The sequence below is a fragment of the Pararge aegeria genome, chromosome 16, assembly GCF_905163445.1.
Source record: "Pararge aegeria chromosome 16, ilParAegt1.1, whole genome shotgun sequence".
NCBI classification, from domain to species: domain Eukaryota; kingdom Metazoa; phylum Arthropoda; class Insecta; order Lepidoptera; family Nymphalidae; genus Pararge; species Pararge aegeria.
This window is the reverse complement of record NC_053195.1, coordinates 10,202,491-10,215,656: the sequence shown is the minus strand read 5'-3', so window position 1 is coordinate 10,215,656 and position 13,166 is coordinate 10,202,491. Positions and strand designations below refer to the sequence as shown.

At 35.4% G+C, this 13,166-nt stretch overlaps 3 protein-coding genes across 3 annotated transcripts in view; 2 read left to right on the top strand and 1 right to left on the bottom strand.

The window, feature by feature from the left end:
* LOC120630603 (nuclear pore complex protein Nup160 homolog) overlaps positions 1–10,903 on the top strand; it is a 31,748-nt gene extending 20,845 nt beyond the window's left edge. The window contains exons 21-27 of the mRNA XM_039899868.1: positions 786–918; positions 1,857–2,018; positions 4,157–4,326; positions 8,730–8,811; positions 8,972–9,105; positions 9,708–9,911; positions 10,718–10,903. Of these exons, the coding sequence (XP_039755802.1) occupies positions 786–918; positions 1,857–2,018; positions 4,157–4,326; positions 8,730–8,811; positions 8,972–9,105; positions 9,708–9,911; positions 10,718–10,816 (984 nt within the window). The 3' untranslated portion in view covers positions 10,817–10,903. The remainder of the gene's footprint in view (positions 1–785; positions 919–1,856; positions 2,019–4,156; positions 4,327–8,729; positions 8,812–8,971; positions 9,106–9,707; positions 9,912–10,717) is intronic.
* Positions 4,678–8,054, top strand: LOC120630605. The gene is made up of 2 exons (XM_039899870.1): positions 4,678–5,004; positions 5,461–8,054. The coding sequence occupies exon 2, from the start codon at positions 5,473–5,475 to the stop codon at positions 7,456–7,458; it is 1,986 nt and encodes a 661-aa protein (XP_039755804.1). The 5' UTR covers positions 4,678–5,004; positions 5,461–5,472; the 3' UTR covers positions 7,459–8,054.
* Positions 10,814–12,845, bottom strand: LOC120630606 (peroxisomal membrane protein PMP34). The gene is made up of 3 exons (XM_039899871.1): positions 12,495–12,845; positions 12,355–12,415; positions 10,814–12,271 (listed from the first exon to the last, which is right to left on the bottom strand). Exons 1-3 carry the CDS (start codon positions 12,549–12,551, stop codon positions 11,547–11,549), a joined length of 843 nt encoding a protein of 280 aa, XP_039755805.1. The 5' UTR covers positions 12,552–12,845; the 3' UTR covers positions 10,814–11,546.
* Positions 12,846–13,166: the final 321 nt, after the last annotated feature.

The window sequence follows — 13,166 nt, the reverse complement described above, 5'->3', positions numbered from 1 at the left end:
AGACTTGCCACTATCTATTTATTTTTATATTGGTTATATTTGTGGCTACTCTCTCTCTTTAGTCGCTCCCTCATGACTGAGGATCGTGATCACTGGTATGGCGAGTAATCTTGTCATATAAGATCTCTCTCCATCGGGTCCTGTCTTTGGCCATTTGTATTGCGTTATAGAAGGTACGGGCACCAGTTTCTCTCAGTTGATCTGACTGTGGACTGAGTTGTGGCTACTAAGACCAATCAAGTTAACGCGAAAAAGAGACTAAAAATATATCCTTCAATTGCGTTTTGTTTTTGCGACCTCGATAGTTTGGCCTACAGAATCATCATTGCAAGAAAAGGTCAACCTCTGATATAAGTCCAAGTTTTGGAATTATAATATGTGCTATAATAAATAAAGCAAAATGGATTAAAGATTTTTCTTTAAATTAGATAACGAATAATAAAAACAATGAAACACTAGTAAACACCGAAACGATTTAACATAGCGACATTTTAAAGGGAAACACTATTCAAAATTGGTTTCGAGACTGGTACATCATTCAACGACACAAGTTGAATTCCGTGTGACGCGGTGATCTTTGAGATTTGATTCCTTAATAAGTGGAAAACATTTAACAAATACAATAAATGCACGATATAATTAAATTTCTGCAATAACTACGTATTAATATACGTACGTAACATTTTCGATTCGAACCCACGGCCTTGTTCTCAGAAAGCAGGGTCGCTGCAAACTGCGCCAATCGGCCGTCATTTATGTAATACTATGGTATGTTTTTTTGGCAGGCGATGTTCCAATGGGTAGTATTCAAGTGGCACTTGTCGGGCGGGCGCGTGTCGCGTGCTCTGAGCGCAGCGGCCGCCAATCCCGCACCACACGCTCGCGCGGCCGCTGCCGCTACACTTCTGACTACGCTCGGTAACTACTATTATCTTCATACGATGTTTCATCATATCGACCCATTGCCGGCCCACTACAGGGCACGGGTGTCCTCCCACATGGAGAAGAGGGCCGTTGTCTACCACGCTAGCCAAGTGCAGTTAGGTGGACTCCTCACACCTTTTAGATCATTACGCAGAACTCTCAGGCATGCAGGTCTCCTTACGATATTTTCCTTCACAGTTGAAGCCAGTGATATTTTAATTCCTTAAAAAGCACATAACTTTAGTAAGAGTTACAAAGTTATAGGTGCATGCTGGGATTCGAACTCGGCCCCCGAAAGTGAAGTCGAGCTCCTACTGGGCGATCGCCGTTTCTATTATATTAATATAAACCACAATGTTTTGCTCTATAAAAAAATATGTACAATTCACACACGGCGTATAAGTAAACAGAAGCGGTAATAGCCTTGTGCGTATGGCTCGGATTTCCTTTCGTGGAGACCGAGGGGTATGGCAGTTCCATTATACCCCATTTCTACTCAAAATCGTACTGGAACGCTACATTGCTTGGTGACACTTCTTTGTCGGTAGGGTGGTAACTGAAGCCTCCCGACAGATCAGACGAGACCAAAGAAATAGTAAATTCCCAATTTCCAAAAAATACATTCGGAGATTTTGTTTACTTTGTGGTTATAAATGCCAAAAATAAAAAATACATTATCTATGACGTCACGAGTGCGACCATGACAGCCGACGAGCATTTTCGTGTTTTTTTTTTATGGTTTTTTCTTGGTATGGTATTATTTTTTTCAAGGTTTTGTTTATATAATTAGCAATTTATATAAACAAAACCGTAAATGACTGCAAAAATTAAATATTAGATTAAGTTTATTTTGTGTTTGTGTCTCTTTACTATGTGTTAAATGTGTGTGTGCAATGAAGTATTCAAACAAACAAATTGTCTATTGTCTGTAGCGGAGCGTAAACAGCTGGGTGCGTTGGTGTCTTGCGGCGCGCTGGCGGCTGAGGCGGAGCGAGCGGCGGCCGCGCGTGCAAAGCTTCACGACCCGCATCCACACAACCCGTACTACGACTTCCTTTACGCGCTATATATCTCACGACAACATTACCGGAAAGGTGAGTCTCCACCGTTTAACCTATTAACGTCCGATTGCTTGGGCACTCGTCACTACATGAATAATCAGACACTCACTTTTTGATACCTATATTTAACACGTTGACTGCTGCCTAACATTAACAAATACGGTACACGAGTGCGGCAGGATTACACGCTAGGCGTGTTTTCAGCACTGGTGAAGCGTATTCGAAACAGGCGCTACGAGCATGCGGCCCCACACGCCTGGCGTGTTTAAACTTATCGCGACAGCTATGCGGCCTTTACGCAACAGGTGTGTTATTACATCACTCGTATTTTCTCATTTATTTATTGAACAACATGAAAACCCAACACTTGTCGCATTTGAATAGCAATTTGTATTTTTTTGTTGGATAAAATAGAATAAAACTTTAATGTAGTCAACACAGATTTTCTTTTTTTCAAAAATAATCATTTTCTAAAGAGCTTTAAATATAGTGGCTTTACATCTGGTAGGTACACTATTTTACTATATTCAAAATCGCGGCAACGTCAACCTGTGTGTAACTTGTGAATGTCATTTACGAATCATGATAAATAAATAAGTAAAAAACAGTATTAAATACCTACTTACATACGAATGCGGATTGCCGACAAAGAAGCAAATTTTAAAATAATATGCATTTTAAATATAATAATCCTTCCAGTAAATATACAGAACCATTGTTAAATTTACTTTTAAATTCGAAACAATAGTAACTCATTCCTGAGTAGTTTATGGTACCGCTGGCCGCACCGATAACGTTTATTTAAGACGATAAGAAAAAATAAGGATGCGGATGCATCGTTTTGAAATTCTGTCGGTATAATGGAATGCAAACCGATATTTATAAAATAAATTATTGACGATACCGATACCAATGAAAATAGTGCAGGCGAACTCAGGCGTACAAATATTAAAAAATATACAAATAGACGTCAAACTTATGTTGCGGATACCTTTATTGCAGAAAAACATTGTAGAGTATGCTAAAATATAGGACGACGATCCTATATCGATATCAATATCTATTTCGCGTCCCTATAAAATATTTTAAAACAATGCAATTATCTAGGTGGGTATTATTTAGTGATCGATGGTATTATACTATTGTTGCAAATATTTGGTCGAAAACATGTTTTTTATATGAACTTGTTAGTTATACGTGTGATGGTCGATTCTCTCGATGGCATGGGAATTATTAAGAAAAACACTCATGTATGATTAGATAACTCACAAAACAACGAATTTTAAGTAGGTATACTGTCTAATATATAATAAAACGTAATTGCGTTAACGTTTAACTAATATTTAATAAAACGTACTTGCGGTAACGTATAACACACTTGTTGCGGTAAAGGCCGCTCTAACAGTATATTTAAACAACACAGCGTTTGTGTTTGCCGCACTCGCAGAACGCCGGAAAAACACGCCCAGCGTGTTCGGCCGCATCCTTGTAGGTACATTTATTTTAACACGCCTAGCGTGTTCGAGCCGCACACGCGTTACGTAGTTTTCAAACACAAACGTTGTGTTTTCAGCAGCCAACGTGTTAAAGAAGTTGTGAAAAATATATAATCCGGCATTTCGGAGCGGCGGCAATTTTGGATCGATTCTCATCAAACATAAAAACACTCCCGAACCTTTCAAACAAAAAAAAAAACAATAAAAATCTGTTCATCCGTTCGGGTTCTACGATGCCACATACACAGCAGACCGACAGACAGACGCACAGACAGATCCACACATACACAGAGGCTTATAACACACTTTTGTCGGTAGTTACAACGCAAACATAACTTCTAAAAGTTTGTTATCCTACACATTTAAACAAATTTAGAAAACTACTAACTTGATCCTATATTATGAAAATTAAGCTTATTTTGCTATACTCAGCGATAAGCAGGAGAATCTGTATGGTGTAATTTATAATTTCTTCAATCCTTATAGTCCACCAAGCAGATCTTCGGATGCTTTTCGCGGGGTATAGCTTAATTTTCATAATACATCATGGATTTCCTCAAAGTAACGCCTGCTTCTATCCAAAACCTTGATCCTGTGTTAAATCTGCGCAAGCCATTTTGAAAATTCCATTTTTAAAAATGCCATTTGAAAAATACACAATAACCTTTTATACAGCGGCGGCAGTGATGTACGAGCGTGCCGCACGGTGCGCGTCAGAACGCGGCGGCGCGAAGTGGCGACGCCGCTGGCTAGCGGCCGCGGTCACGTGCCTGCGACTCGCCGCACCCGACCACGCCTTCCTCGCGAAGCCCTCCGCACCTGCCAACGCACCCAGAGCGCTGCAGGTACATTGAAACTTTCCATAAAGCTTGTAAAATCCAACATTTAACTTTATGATCACGTGGATGTCAGTTTATGCAAGAAAACTGCCTTGTTGATCTAGGCGCACTAGATAGCGTGTTAATTGCAGATCACGAGAATCACCTCTCCGAGAATTCGATCCCCGGAGTGGGTCAATGTATTCGGATTTATTATGTATGTAATTATCTATAAAGAAATTATTACTATCAGAGTCTGGGAACTGGCGGTGCTTCTCCGAGCACGTTAGGTAATCGCTCCTGCACGGCTAGCATGAGCAGGAGACAATTATCTCCCCGGGGAAAGGATACAAAATTGGATTTAAGAATAACTACCGTAAAACGGGGTGAATAAAATCGCAGGGGTGAATAGGTACAAAACTAAAAATGTTTTTTTACAGACTATAGCAAAAAAATTTGAAAGAAAAAAGTTCCGAAATTTATATTTTTTTAAAACTGCAGTATATATTTTTTTTAAATAGCAACACTGGATTGATGTGAGATTTAGCCAACATACTAAAAAAAGATTTTGAAGTGAATCCCCTTTATGCAGGTTCAACGAGTTCTAGTAAAATTAATTTTTTTCATTGTGAAACGAAGTATTTTGGTGGCATCACAACTGGTTAATATATTCGTTGGTTGCTTGTCACTCAGATTAATAAAAAGGTAAGTGCGTTTGTGATATAAATTTCGAAATATTTGTAAAATTGTAAACCAAGAAGTTTTTAATTTGTGATTGAGGTTTATAGATACGGGGAAGGGTCGAATAGATACGTAGTATGGGGTCAATAGATACGTAGTATAGGTTCAATAGACACGTGAAAGGGTTTAATAGAAACGAGTAAGAGGTGATTAGAAAAATATGTGTTAGGGCTGCTACCTATTGAATTTTTTTTTTGTTAGAAACATTTAGAACTCTTGGGAGATGTATGATTCGGAGGAGATATTGATGATCTATTCTGTACTGTTTTAAGATTTAGGTCTAGATACCCGTAATGTGTATCTAGGTCAATGCTCGAGGGAGCTCGTAGGTATTATTAAATTACAAACTACCAAATCACTACTAATTATGTAGGTAGATAATAATTTAATCGCCAACATAATTAATTTCTTCTGTTATAGGTACATATAATTATGCCGCGTGTGTATAAACCTGATCCTAGGGGAAAAAGGCATAAAAAGTACGATGAAAATATTATAAATGAAGCTGTTGCGGCATATGCGAATAGCAATTTCTCTTTAAAGGCCATAGCTGAGAAATATGATATCGATAAATCTGTACTTTATAGACACAGTGTCAAAACTATGAAGAAACAAGGAGGGCAAACTATTTTAACAGAAGAGACTGAAGAGTGCATGATAAAGTATATCAATATATGTGCGGAATGGGGATGCCCTCTAGATGCATTAGATTTGAGGTACATTGTTAAGGCTTATCTTGACCAAGTAGGCCGGACAGTGCTCAAATTTAAACACAATTTACCGGGACCCGACTTTGTCGCGAGTTTCCTTAAACGTCACAAAAACCAGATTTCCCAAAGATATAGCCAAAACATTAAAAAAAAAAGAGCAGAAGTTTCACCAGATACGATTAAAGAATACTTCAAAGAGTTAGAAGTGTCGTTGGCAGGTATTAATCCTAGCAATGTAATTAACTACGATGAAACAAATTTGACCGATGACCCAGGACGCAAAAAAATTATTACTAAACGAGGAACGAAGTACCCAGAAAGGGTAATGAATAGCTCAAAGTCGTCAGTTTCATTGATGATAGCCGCTACAGCCGACGGCAGTTTACTGCCACCGTATGTGGTATACAAGGCTCAAAACTTGTACAACACATGGACTGAAAACGGACCGCTAGGAGCAAGGTATAATCGCACGCAATCTGGTTGGTTTGATGCAACAATTTTTGAAGATTGGATTAAATCGATCATTATACCTTATTTCAAAGATAAAGTTGGGAAAAAGTGCCTAATAGGTGATAATCTATCGTCGCATTTATCGATGGAGACAATAAAACTGTGCTACGAGCAAAATATATCGTTCATTTTTTTACCGGCGAATAGTACACATCTCACACAACCTCTTGATGTGGCATTCTTCAGGCCTATGAAGATAGCATGGCGAAACGTAGTATTAAAGTGGAAAAAAACCGACGGAAAAGCACAAGCAACGATTCCAAAGGGATGTTTCCCGCGACTTTTAAATAAATTAATGGAAGAGCTTCGTAACAACAGTAAAGCTAATATAATAGCAGGATTCCGGAAAACAGGAATATACCCGATTAATGAAGACGAGGTTTTAAGCAGATTACCTAAAGTGCAAAACAATGAAAATAAAACTGAAATAGAAAAATCCGTTCTAGATCTGCTAAAGGAGATGAGATATGGAACCATGGACATAACCGAACCAAAAAGGAAAAAAAAGTTGGAAGTAATACCTGGACGAAGTGTTAGTAATGAAAACGAAGATTACATAGAAGAGGAAAGCCAACAAAAAACAAAAAAGAGAAGACTAACATCCAAAATCATACAAAACAACAAAGAAAATACTACAACTAAAACTTACGATGGCAAAGAAAGAAATAAATATACGGGAAAAGGTGTAGCGAAAAAAACTAAAAGTCAAGATCAGAATATTGCTGAAAAAGAAAATAAACAAGAAAACGGACAAGACACTGAAAAAATACAACTTGACACAATAAATGACTTAGATTTTATAGCAAACAATTTCATAGAATCAATGCCCATAATTATGGAAGACATGTTTTTATGTGAAAATGAAATTGTTATACATGACATACAAATAAACGAGATGCAAAATGATACCGGAGTAGAAATGACGTATAAACAAGAAAATGCAACGGAAAATAGTGAACGAAAACTGAAAATTTTATCTAATAAAAATATGTCAGATATTACTACAATGAAAACAGTTACTTTGAACAAATGCAAAAAAATAAATAAAAATTCGCATCTTAAGATTTTGGACGATACAACTGATAATATTGATCGTCCTGGTCCAAGCAGTTTACAAAGTATCCAAACTCGGCAACCATCATGTTATTACAAAAACGATGATGATATTCTGAAAGATTTAATGAGTGACGATATATAGGTAGGTAGTGACTATATCTGTGCTATTGTTAAAAAGTGAACTGATTGGTATTTTAGTACCTAGGTACCTACCCAATTTTAAATGTTGATTGTTGAAAAGTTAATCATTCAAAATGTTTAACTACTAGGTATAACCTAACCTAACTACCTAAATAATAATGAGACTATTCCTTAGAATTATAAGATGTTTTTGTGTAATCAATAAACAATGCAACTGGTTGATCTCAAATGAAAGAATAAATAATTGATCTCTTAGATAAGAATTAATGATTAAAAAGTTTCATAATTTTTACGTATCGTTTTATTTCTACTATTAGGTAATATTTACTCCTTAACTACCTAAGTACCTATTTTTTACACTTACGTTAACTACTTAGGTGTCTACTTAAGCTTTGGAAATTGCCAACCCTAGCATTTTTTTCTATTCACCCCTTATCTCGTGTCTATTGAACCCATGTGCGGGTCAATAGAAACGTAACATATTTTTGCATTTTGTGCTGTAATTAAGGAATAAATCCCAATTTAGATGATTGAAAAATATTCAAATAGCAAGGAGACATGATATAAGCACAATATAATGTTCTCTCGACTATTGAAGATATACATAAAAATTAAGTCTAAGTTCAAAATTGTGTCAATTCACCCCGTTTTACGGTACAGTTAAAAAAACGAATTTTGTTGAAACAATTATTCACCATTGTATTGCCAATACTGAGTAATTGGTATAGGGGTTAGTGAGAATTATGGATTCGTGAAAATGTGTTGTGTTTTTTTGTTTCTATTACTCTGAACTAGTATTTTTTATTTGTATTAAAACCACATACATACTATATACATTCCGTATGGTATATGGTAAAATGTAAATAGTATATATACTATATACATTTTACAATAACTTTAAAAGTTGCAATAGATTATAATTCTTATTCCTAAGTTCCCAAGGGAAGGGAAATTAGCACTTTTGGGTAAAATATATGTATGTTTGCAGTATTTTATATCTATACTTTTACACTATACTTTTACGTATTTGCCGACATAGGAGGCTTAACACATTACGCTTTATGTTGATGTACAGGGCGGCACGTTGCAGGATGTGTTCCTAACATGCCCTTCAAGGTATTGCTCGGTTTATAGGCGAAATTTTTCCCACTTACCATCAGGTGGGCAGTGGGCAGTCTGCTTGGTTAGTCAATTATTACTGTTTCAAATAAAAAACAGACTCCGTGCTCACACTTATCCATCTTTTAATTTAAATTGTTATGTCACAAATAGGTCATTGGTCCGGACGAATTGGCCGCGGAGTTGCGCCAAGAAGTACCGGAAGCCTTAGACGCTGTACAACAAGCCTTGCTTAGTAAGTCAAAAATAGTTTAAAGCATAAACAATGGTCTATTTTAAGAATTTGTTTGGAATTATTATTTATATCATAGAACTGCTGGACTAAATAAGATTATAATTTTAATTATTATTCGAATCTTCATACAGTGAACCAACTAACAATTTTATCTTTACAGAAACAGAAAACATAGACTTTGAAAATTTATATCCAAAATTGAACGAGGCAGATGCGGAAACCTTATTGGCAGTGACTAAGAGAGCTATAAGTACCAGCCAGTTTTTACCCAAATGGTTCCTCCAGAGATTTATGGTAACGAACTTTTATTTTAATGGTAACATTAATTCATTGCTAGAGCTAGCGAAAACTTTCTGTTGGCTGAATTTCTGTCTGACAGTTTGTTGGTACCCCTCCTACAGGTCTTATTATTCTTTTGGTGGGTACTTTCTGTAAAATAGAGGAAATTCTGGATAACAAAATATGGTCTCATAAAAAAATAATCTCTTCAGCGAGGATCGTCGTGATGACCAGAATTGCTCTTTGTCAAAGTCAAAGAAGAAGAAAGTCAAACTCACTTTAGAATTTGCAAAACTTTGCTGCAGAACCAATAGTAATGAATGTTGTTTCTGAATGTTTAAAGTTTCCTAATAACTCCTTCATCTATATACTCCTACATACTATACATTCAACACCTATTCAAATGCTTATGAAAATATGGTAAATGGTAGGTTGCAACGATTTCGCCGATGAAGGAGATATTTGATGAATGCTGTAAGTTGTGGTTCTAAAATTTTATAAAAGAATTTTAACGATGATAAAATATCACTGGGAAATATCAGTGTTTTAAAAGTACTTTCAACTTTGAAATCAAGGTTTCTTGTGCCATGAGATTATAATAACGGTACTTATTTTAGGAGGTGGAGGGCAGTCTGTGCATACGCGCATTACTAAGCGGTGGGCGTGCGTTAGAAGCGGGCGAGCTATGTTGCGAGGCGTTACGACGTGCTGCGCTGGCACTATGCCCGCCCGCGCCCTCACCCCGCGCCGCGCCGCTCGCCCTGGCCGACCTGCTACTCAGCGAGCTTCCTCACCACACCCACCATCCGCACGTCAAACAGGTAACCCGAGTATAGACATATTTATGGCCGGATCAGGCAAAGTTCCATTTTAAAAACCCTGGGCTGGCTTTCCCTAGACAAATTACAGATTTAATGTTTGTACAACATTCGAGGTGCAACATTTTATTTATTTATTTTATTTATACTCTTTATTTGAACACCACTCAGAAAAATAAAGAAAAGAAAAACAAACAAGAAGAATGAAGAAGGATACAAAAGGCGGCCTTATAGCTAGGTAGCGATCTCTGCCAGGCAATATTAGGAAAAGAAAAACGAATAGGTGGGGTACACGATTTAGTACATACATAAGCCAGACTACACAAATACAACAATACTATTGATAAATATAAAAAATAAATAAACTAATACATATTTTAACTTACCATAAATACTTAAATATGAGTTTTAATACATACGAAATGTCTGTGGAATTGATGAATTATGAACGTTATAATTTTTATTTTATTTATTTAAAAAATTGGATAATTTAAGGATTGTAAAAAATTATTCATATTTATGACCTAGTTACCTACCTATGCTAATAACTAAAACCTATCATCATCACATCATCATCACATCAACCGATAGACGTCCACTGCTGGACATAGGTCTTTTGTAGGGAGTTCCAAGTTCCACGATTCTGAGCCGCTTGGATCCAACGGCTAAGCTATGGAAAAAGGGTTGATGTAAAATTGTTACTTTATTTTTTTTAACTACTCAAACTTACCCAATTTTTTTAAATATTAATAATGAACTTTATAGGTTGACAGATATAAGTATACTAACCCTTTCTTTTATTGTTTCAGGTATATAATGACCTTAAGACCTTAGTGGATGAATACATGAAAATCGTAATACGCACATCAGAAGATATGAAGTTGGCACAAATAAAAACACATATATAAATAAGATTAGCTAATAAACTTTTGTTTATTTAATTAAAGTAATTTTCTTTAACAACTGCAGATCACTACTTTGTTATTATACAACACCACTGTCACCATTTCCTTACCCCACCACATCCCATTTTATTTTTGTTGATCATCCTATCCATGTAACTGACAATCTAAAAATGACCCAGAACTGTTTGAAATGACTTAACACAAGTTATTTTGTGAAACTACTGGGAATATTTTCAAATATACTTATTTGAAAAGCGTATGCATAGGGTGTATTTAACAATGTTAGTTACACTACATGGAACTTTTAACAACAATATTGTAATTTATAAATAACTTAACATGTAACATAAAATATTGAATTTGTCATTTATTTGGCTTTTATCACAGGTAGACAATAAATAAATAGAGATAACATGATTTGAATTTCCATTACTGTAAAATAAAAAGATCATCAACTTTACAGTTTAAATACTTATTAACTTAACTCTTTGAATAATTGGATGAAAATACAGAATGTTATATTAATGTGTAATAATTCTTATATTATGTACCACTGGCCCATTCATCATATTTTTATCTTTTGAACTTAGATATGAGGATATTTATCAATTAATTCTATAACAATCACCTTCAAGAGTTCTAAAATATTATAATTAAAATGATTTTAACAAAGTAGTCATAGTAAATAAAACTTTTCTTAAACGGATTACAAAGTAACTTCTGGAATATACATTTATGAATGCTTTGTTAACTTTATTCTCATTATAGTCAAAACCAAGCGGACAACTTTTTCATAGATTAAAAACATCAATGCTGCAGTCAGAACAGTTTGCAGCAACTTTGCTTCTAAACCACGGAAAAGTGTTAAAGGTCTTGACTTCAAAGCAATGAAAATTGGTTTTAAGCTAGTACCAGCTCTAAGTCTGGATTGAACCAACTGTAATGGGTATGTTAATGTGGTTGCAATTGCTTTAGCTATAGCTCCTACAAAAAATGCAGTGTAAGTATCAAACTGTCCTATAGATGTCAATTTTCTCTTCAATGCTTCATAAACCATAAACTGGATAGCAGGATTTGATACCAACAGTAGTGATGGCACAGTACCAGACCATAAACCTTTCACACCCTCCTTTTGGAACACATCAAAGAGTCCATCAAATAAGTTTGAATATGAATTTTTCTTCATCTTTATTCTAGTGTTAACTACCCAAAGAGGTGATGTAAGTAATACATTCACAGTACCAGCTAGCATACCAAACATTAGGTCCCTTATAGCTGAACTGCCACTGGAAGCAGCTCTTCGTAATGCATGGAAAGTGTAAAAGTAAACGAAGTTTGACACAGAGAGAGATTGTAAAACAGGACATAATCCACGATACAAGGATTCAAAGCCTTCTTCATTTGCAAGTTTTATCAGTATTTCTAGCGGTGTTCCATGCAGTTTAATGGAGTCTTCAACTGTAAAGATTGTAATAGTTATTATGAGAATCCTAATTCTTTGTTCATTAATTATATTATATTTACCTTAAAGGCAAATTTACCTTGTATCCTGGACCGTAATGTGTCTAATGGATAAAATGCAGTCATTCCAACAACACTTCCCTTAAAACCAAAAAAAATTGCAAAATTCATACGGAATAAAATTAAGCGCAATTTATTCATTTATTTTCAAACTACTTACCGTAGCACCTGCCAATGCATGAACTAGGGTCTCATAACTTAATAATGACGAAGCCATAGTAGCTTTGAGGACAAATAAATGAAAACCTGCTCAAATAAATGTTGAATTCATAATCGCCTTCAACATATCTTATAACAAATTTATTTCTTGAATTATTTTCATAATTTTCCTAATTTTTTATTTTTAATATGAGATAAAATTAAATCGATAATCACGTCCAACTCTTGCCACACTCAAGTTTAGACTATTTCTTCACTGGTCTGTGGTTCAGGATTAGGACTAGGTAATAGGACTTGCCTAGGAAATAAACGAAGTATCGATTTTTTCGATATTGACATCGATATTTGAATTAATACACTTTTATTGTCCACCACTGTACACAACATAAAAAAAAAAAGATGCAAAGATAAGGATATAAGTATTACTGATAAATTAAAAAAATTCTACCCTCAACATATACAGGTACGCGAAGTCCTTGCCGCAGTAACAGTATATTACTACCTAAAGTCCTAAACGACTTTAAAAAAAAGACAGGTTATCAATCTGCACTTAAGTGTATGAATGAAATTGCCAGATCTTAGAGCTTCTAAGTAACTATCCCGTTAGTTGGAGTGTGTACATATGGATGTATGCATCTTTATCCATGAATTTTTGCAAAACGCATACATTTAA

What these genes read in the sequence shown, in the direction of transcription:
- LOC120630605 (XM_039899870.1), top strand. Translation starts at nt 5,473, where the DNA reads ATGCCGCGTGTGTATAAACCTGATCCTAGGGGAAAAAGGCATAAAAAG.
- LOC120630606 (XM_039899871.1), bottom strand. Translation starts at nt 12,551, where the DNA reads ATGGCTTCGTCATTATTAAGTTATGAGACCCTAGTTCATGCATTGGCA. An exon ending in ATGCATTGGCAGGTGCTACG is followed by an intron (nt 12,416 to 12,494) that starts GTAAGTAGTTTG and finishes TTTGGTTTTAAG; the next exon opens with GGAAGTGTTGTTGGAATGAC. An exon ending in ATTACGGTCCAGGATACAAG is followed by an intron (nt 12,272 to 12,354) that starts GTAAATTTGCCT and finishes CAATCTTTACAG; the next exon opens with TTGAAGACTCCATTAAACTG.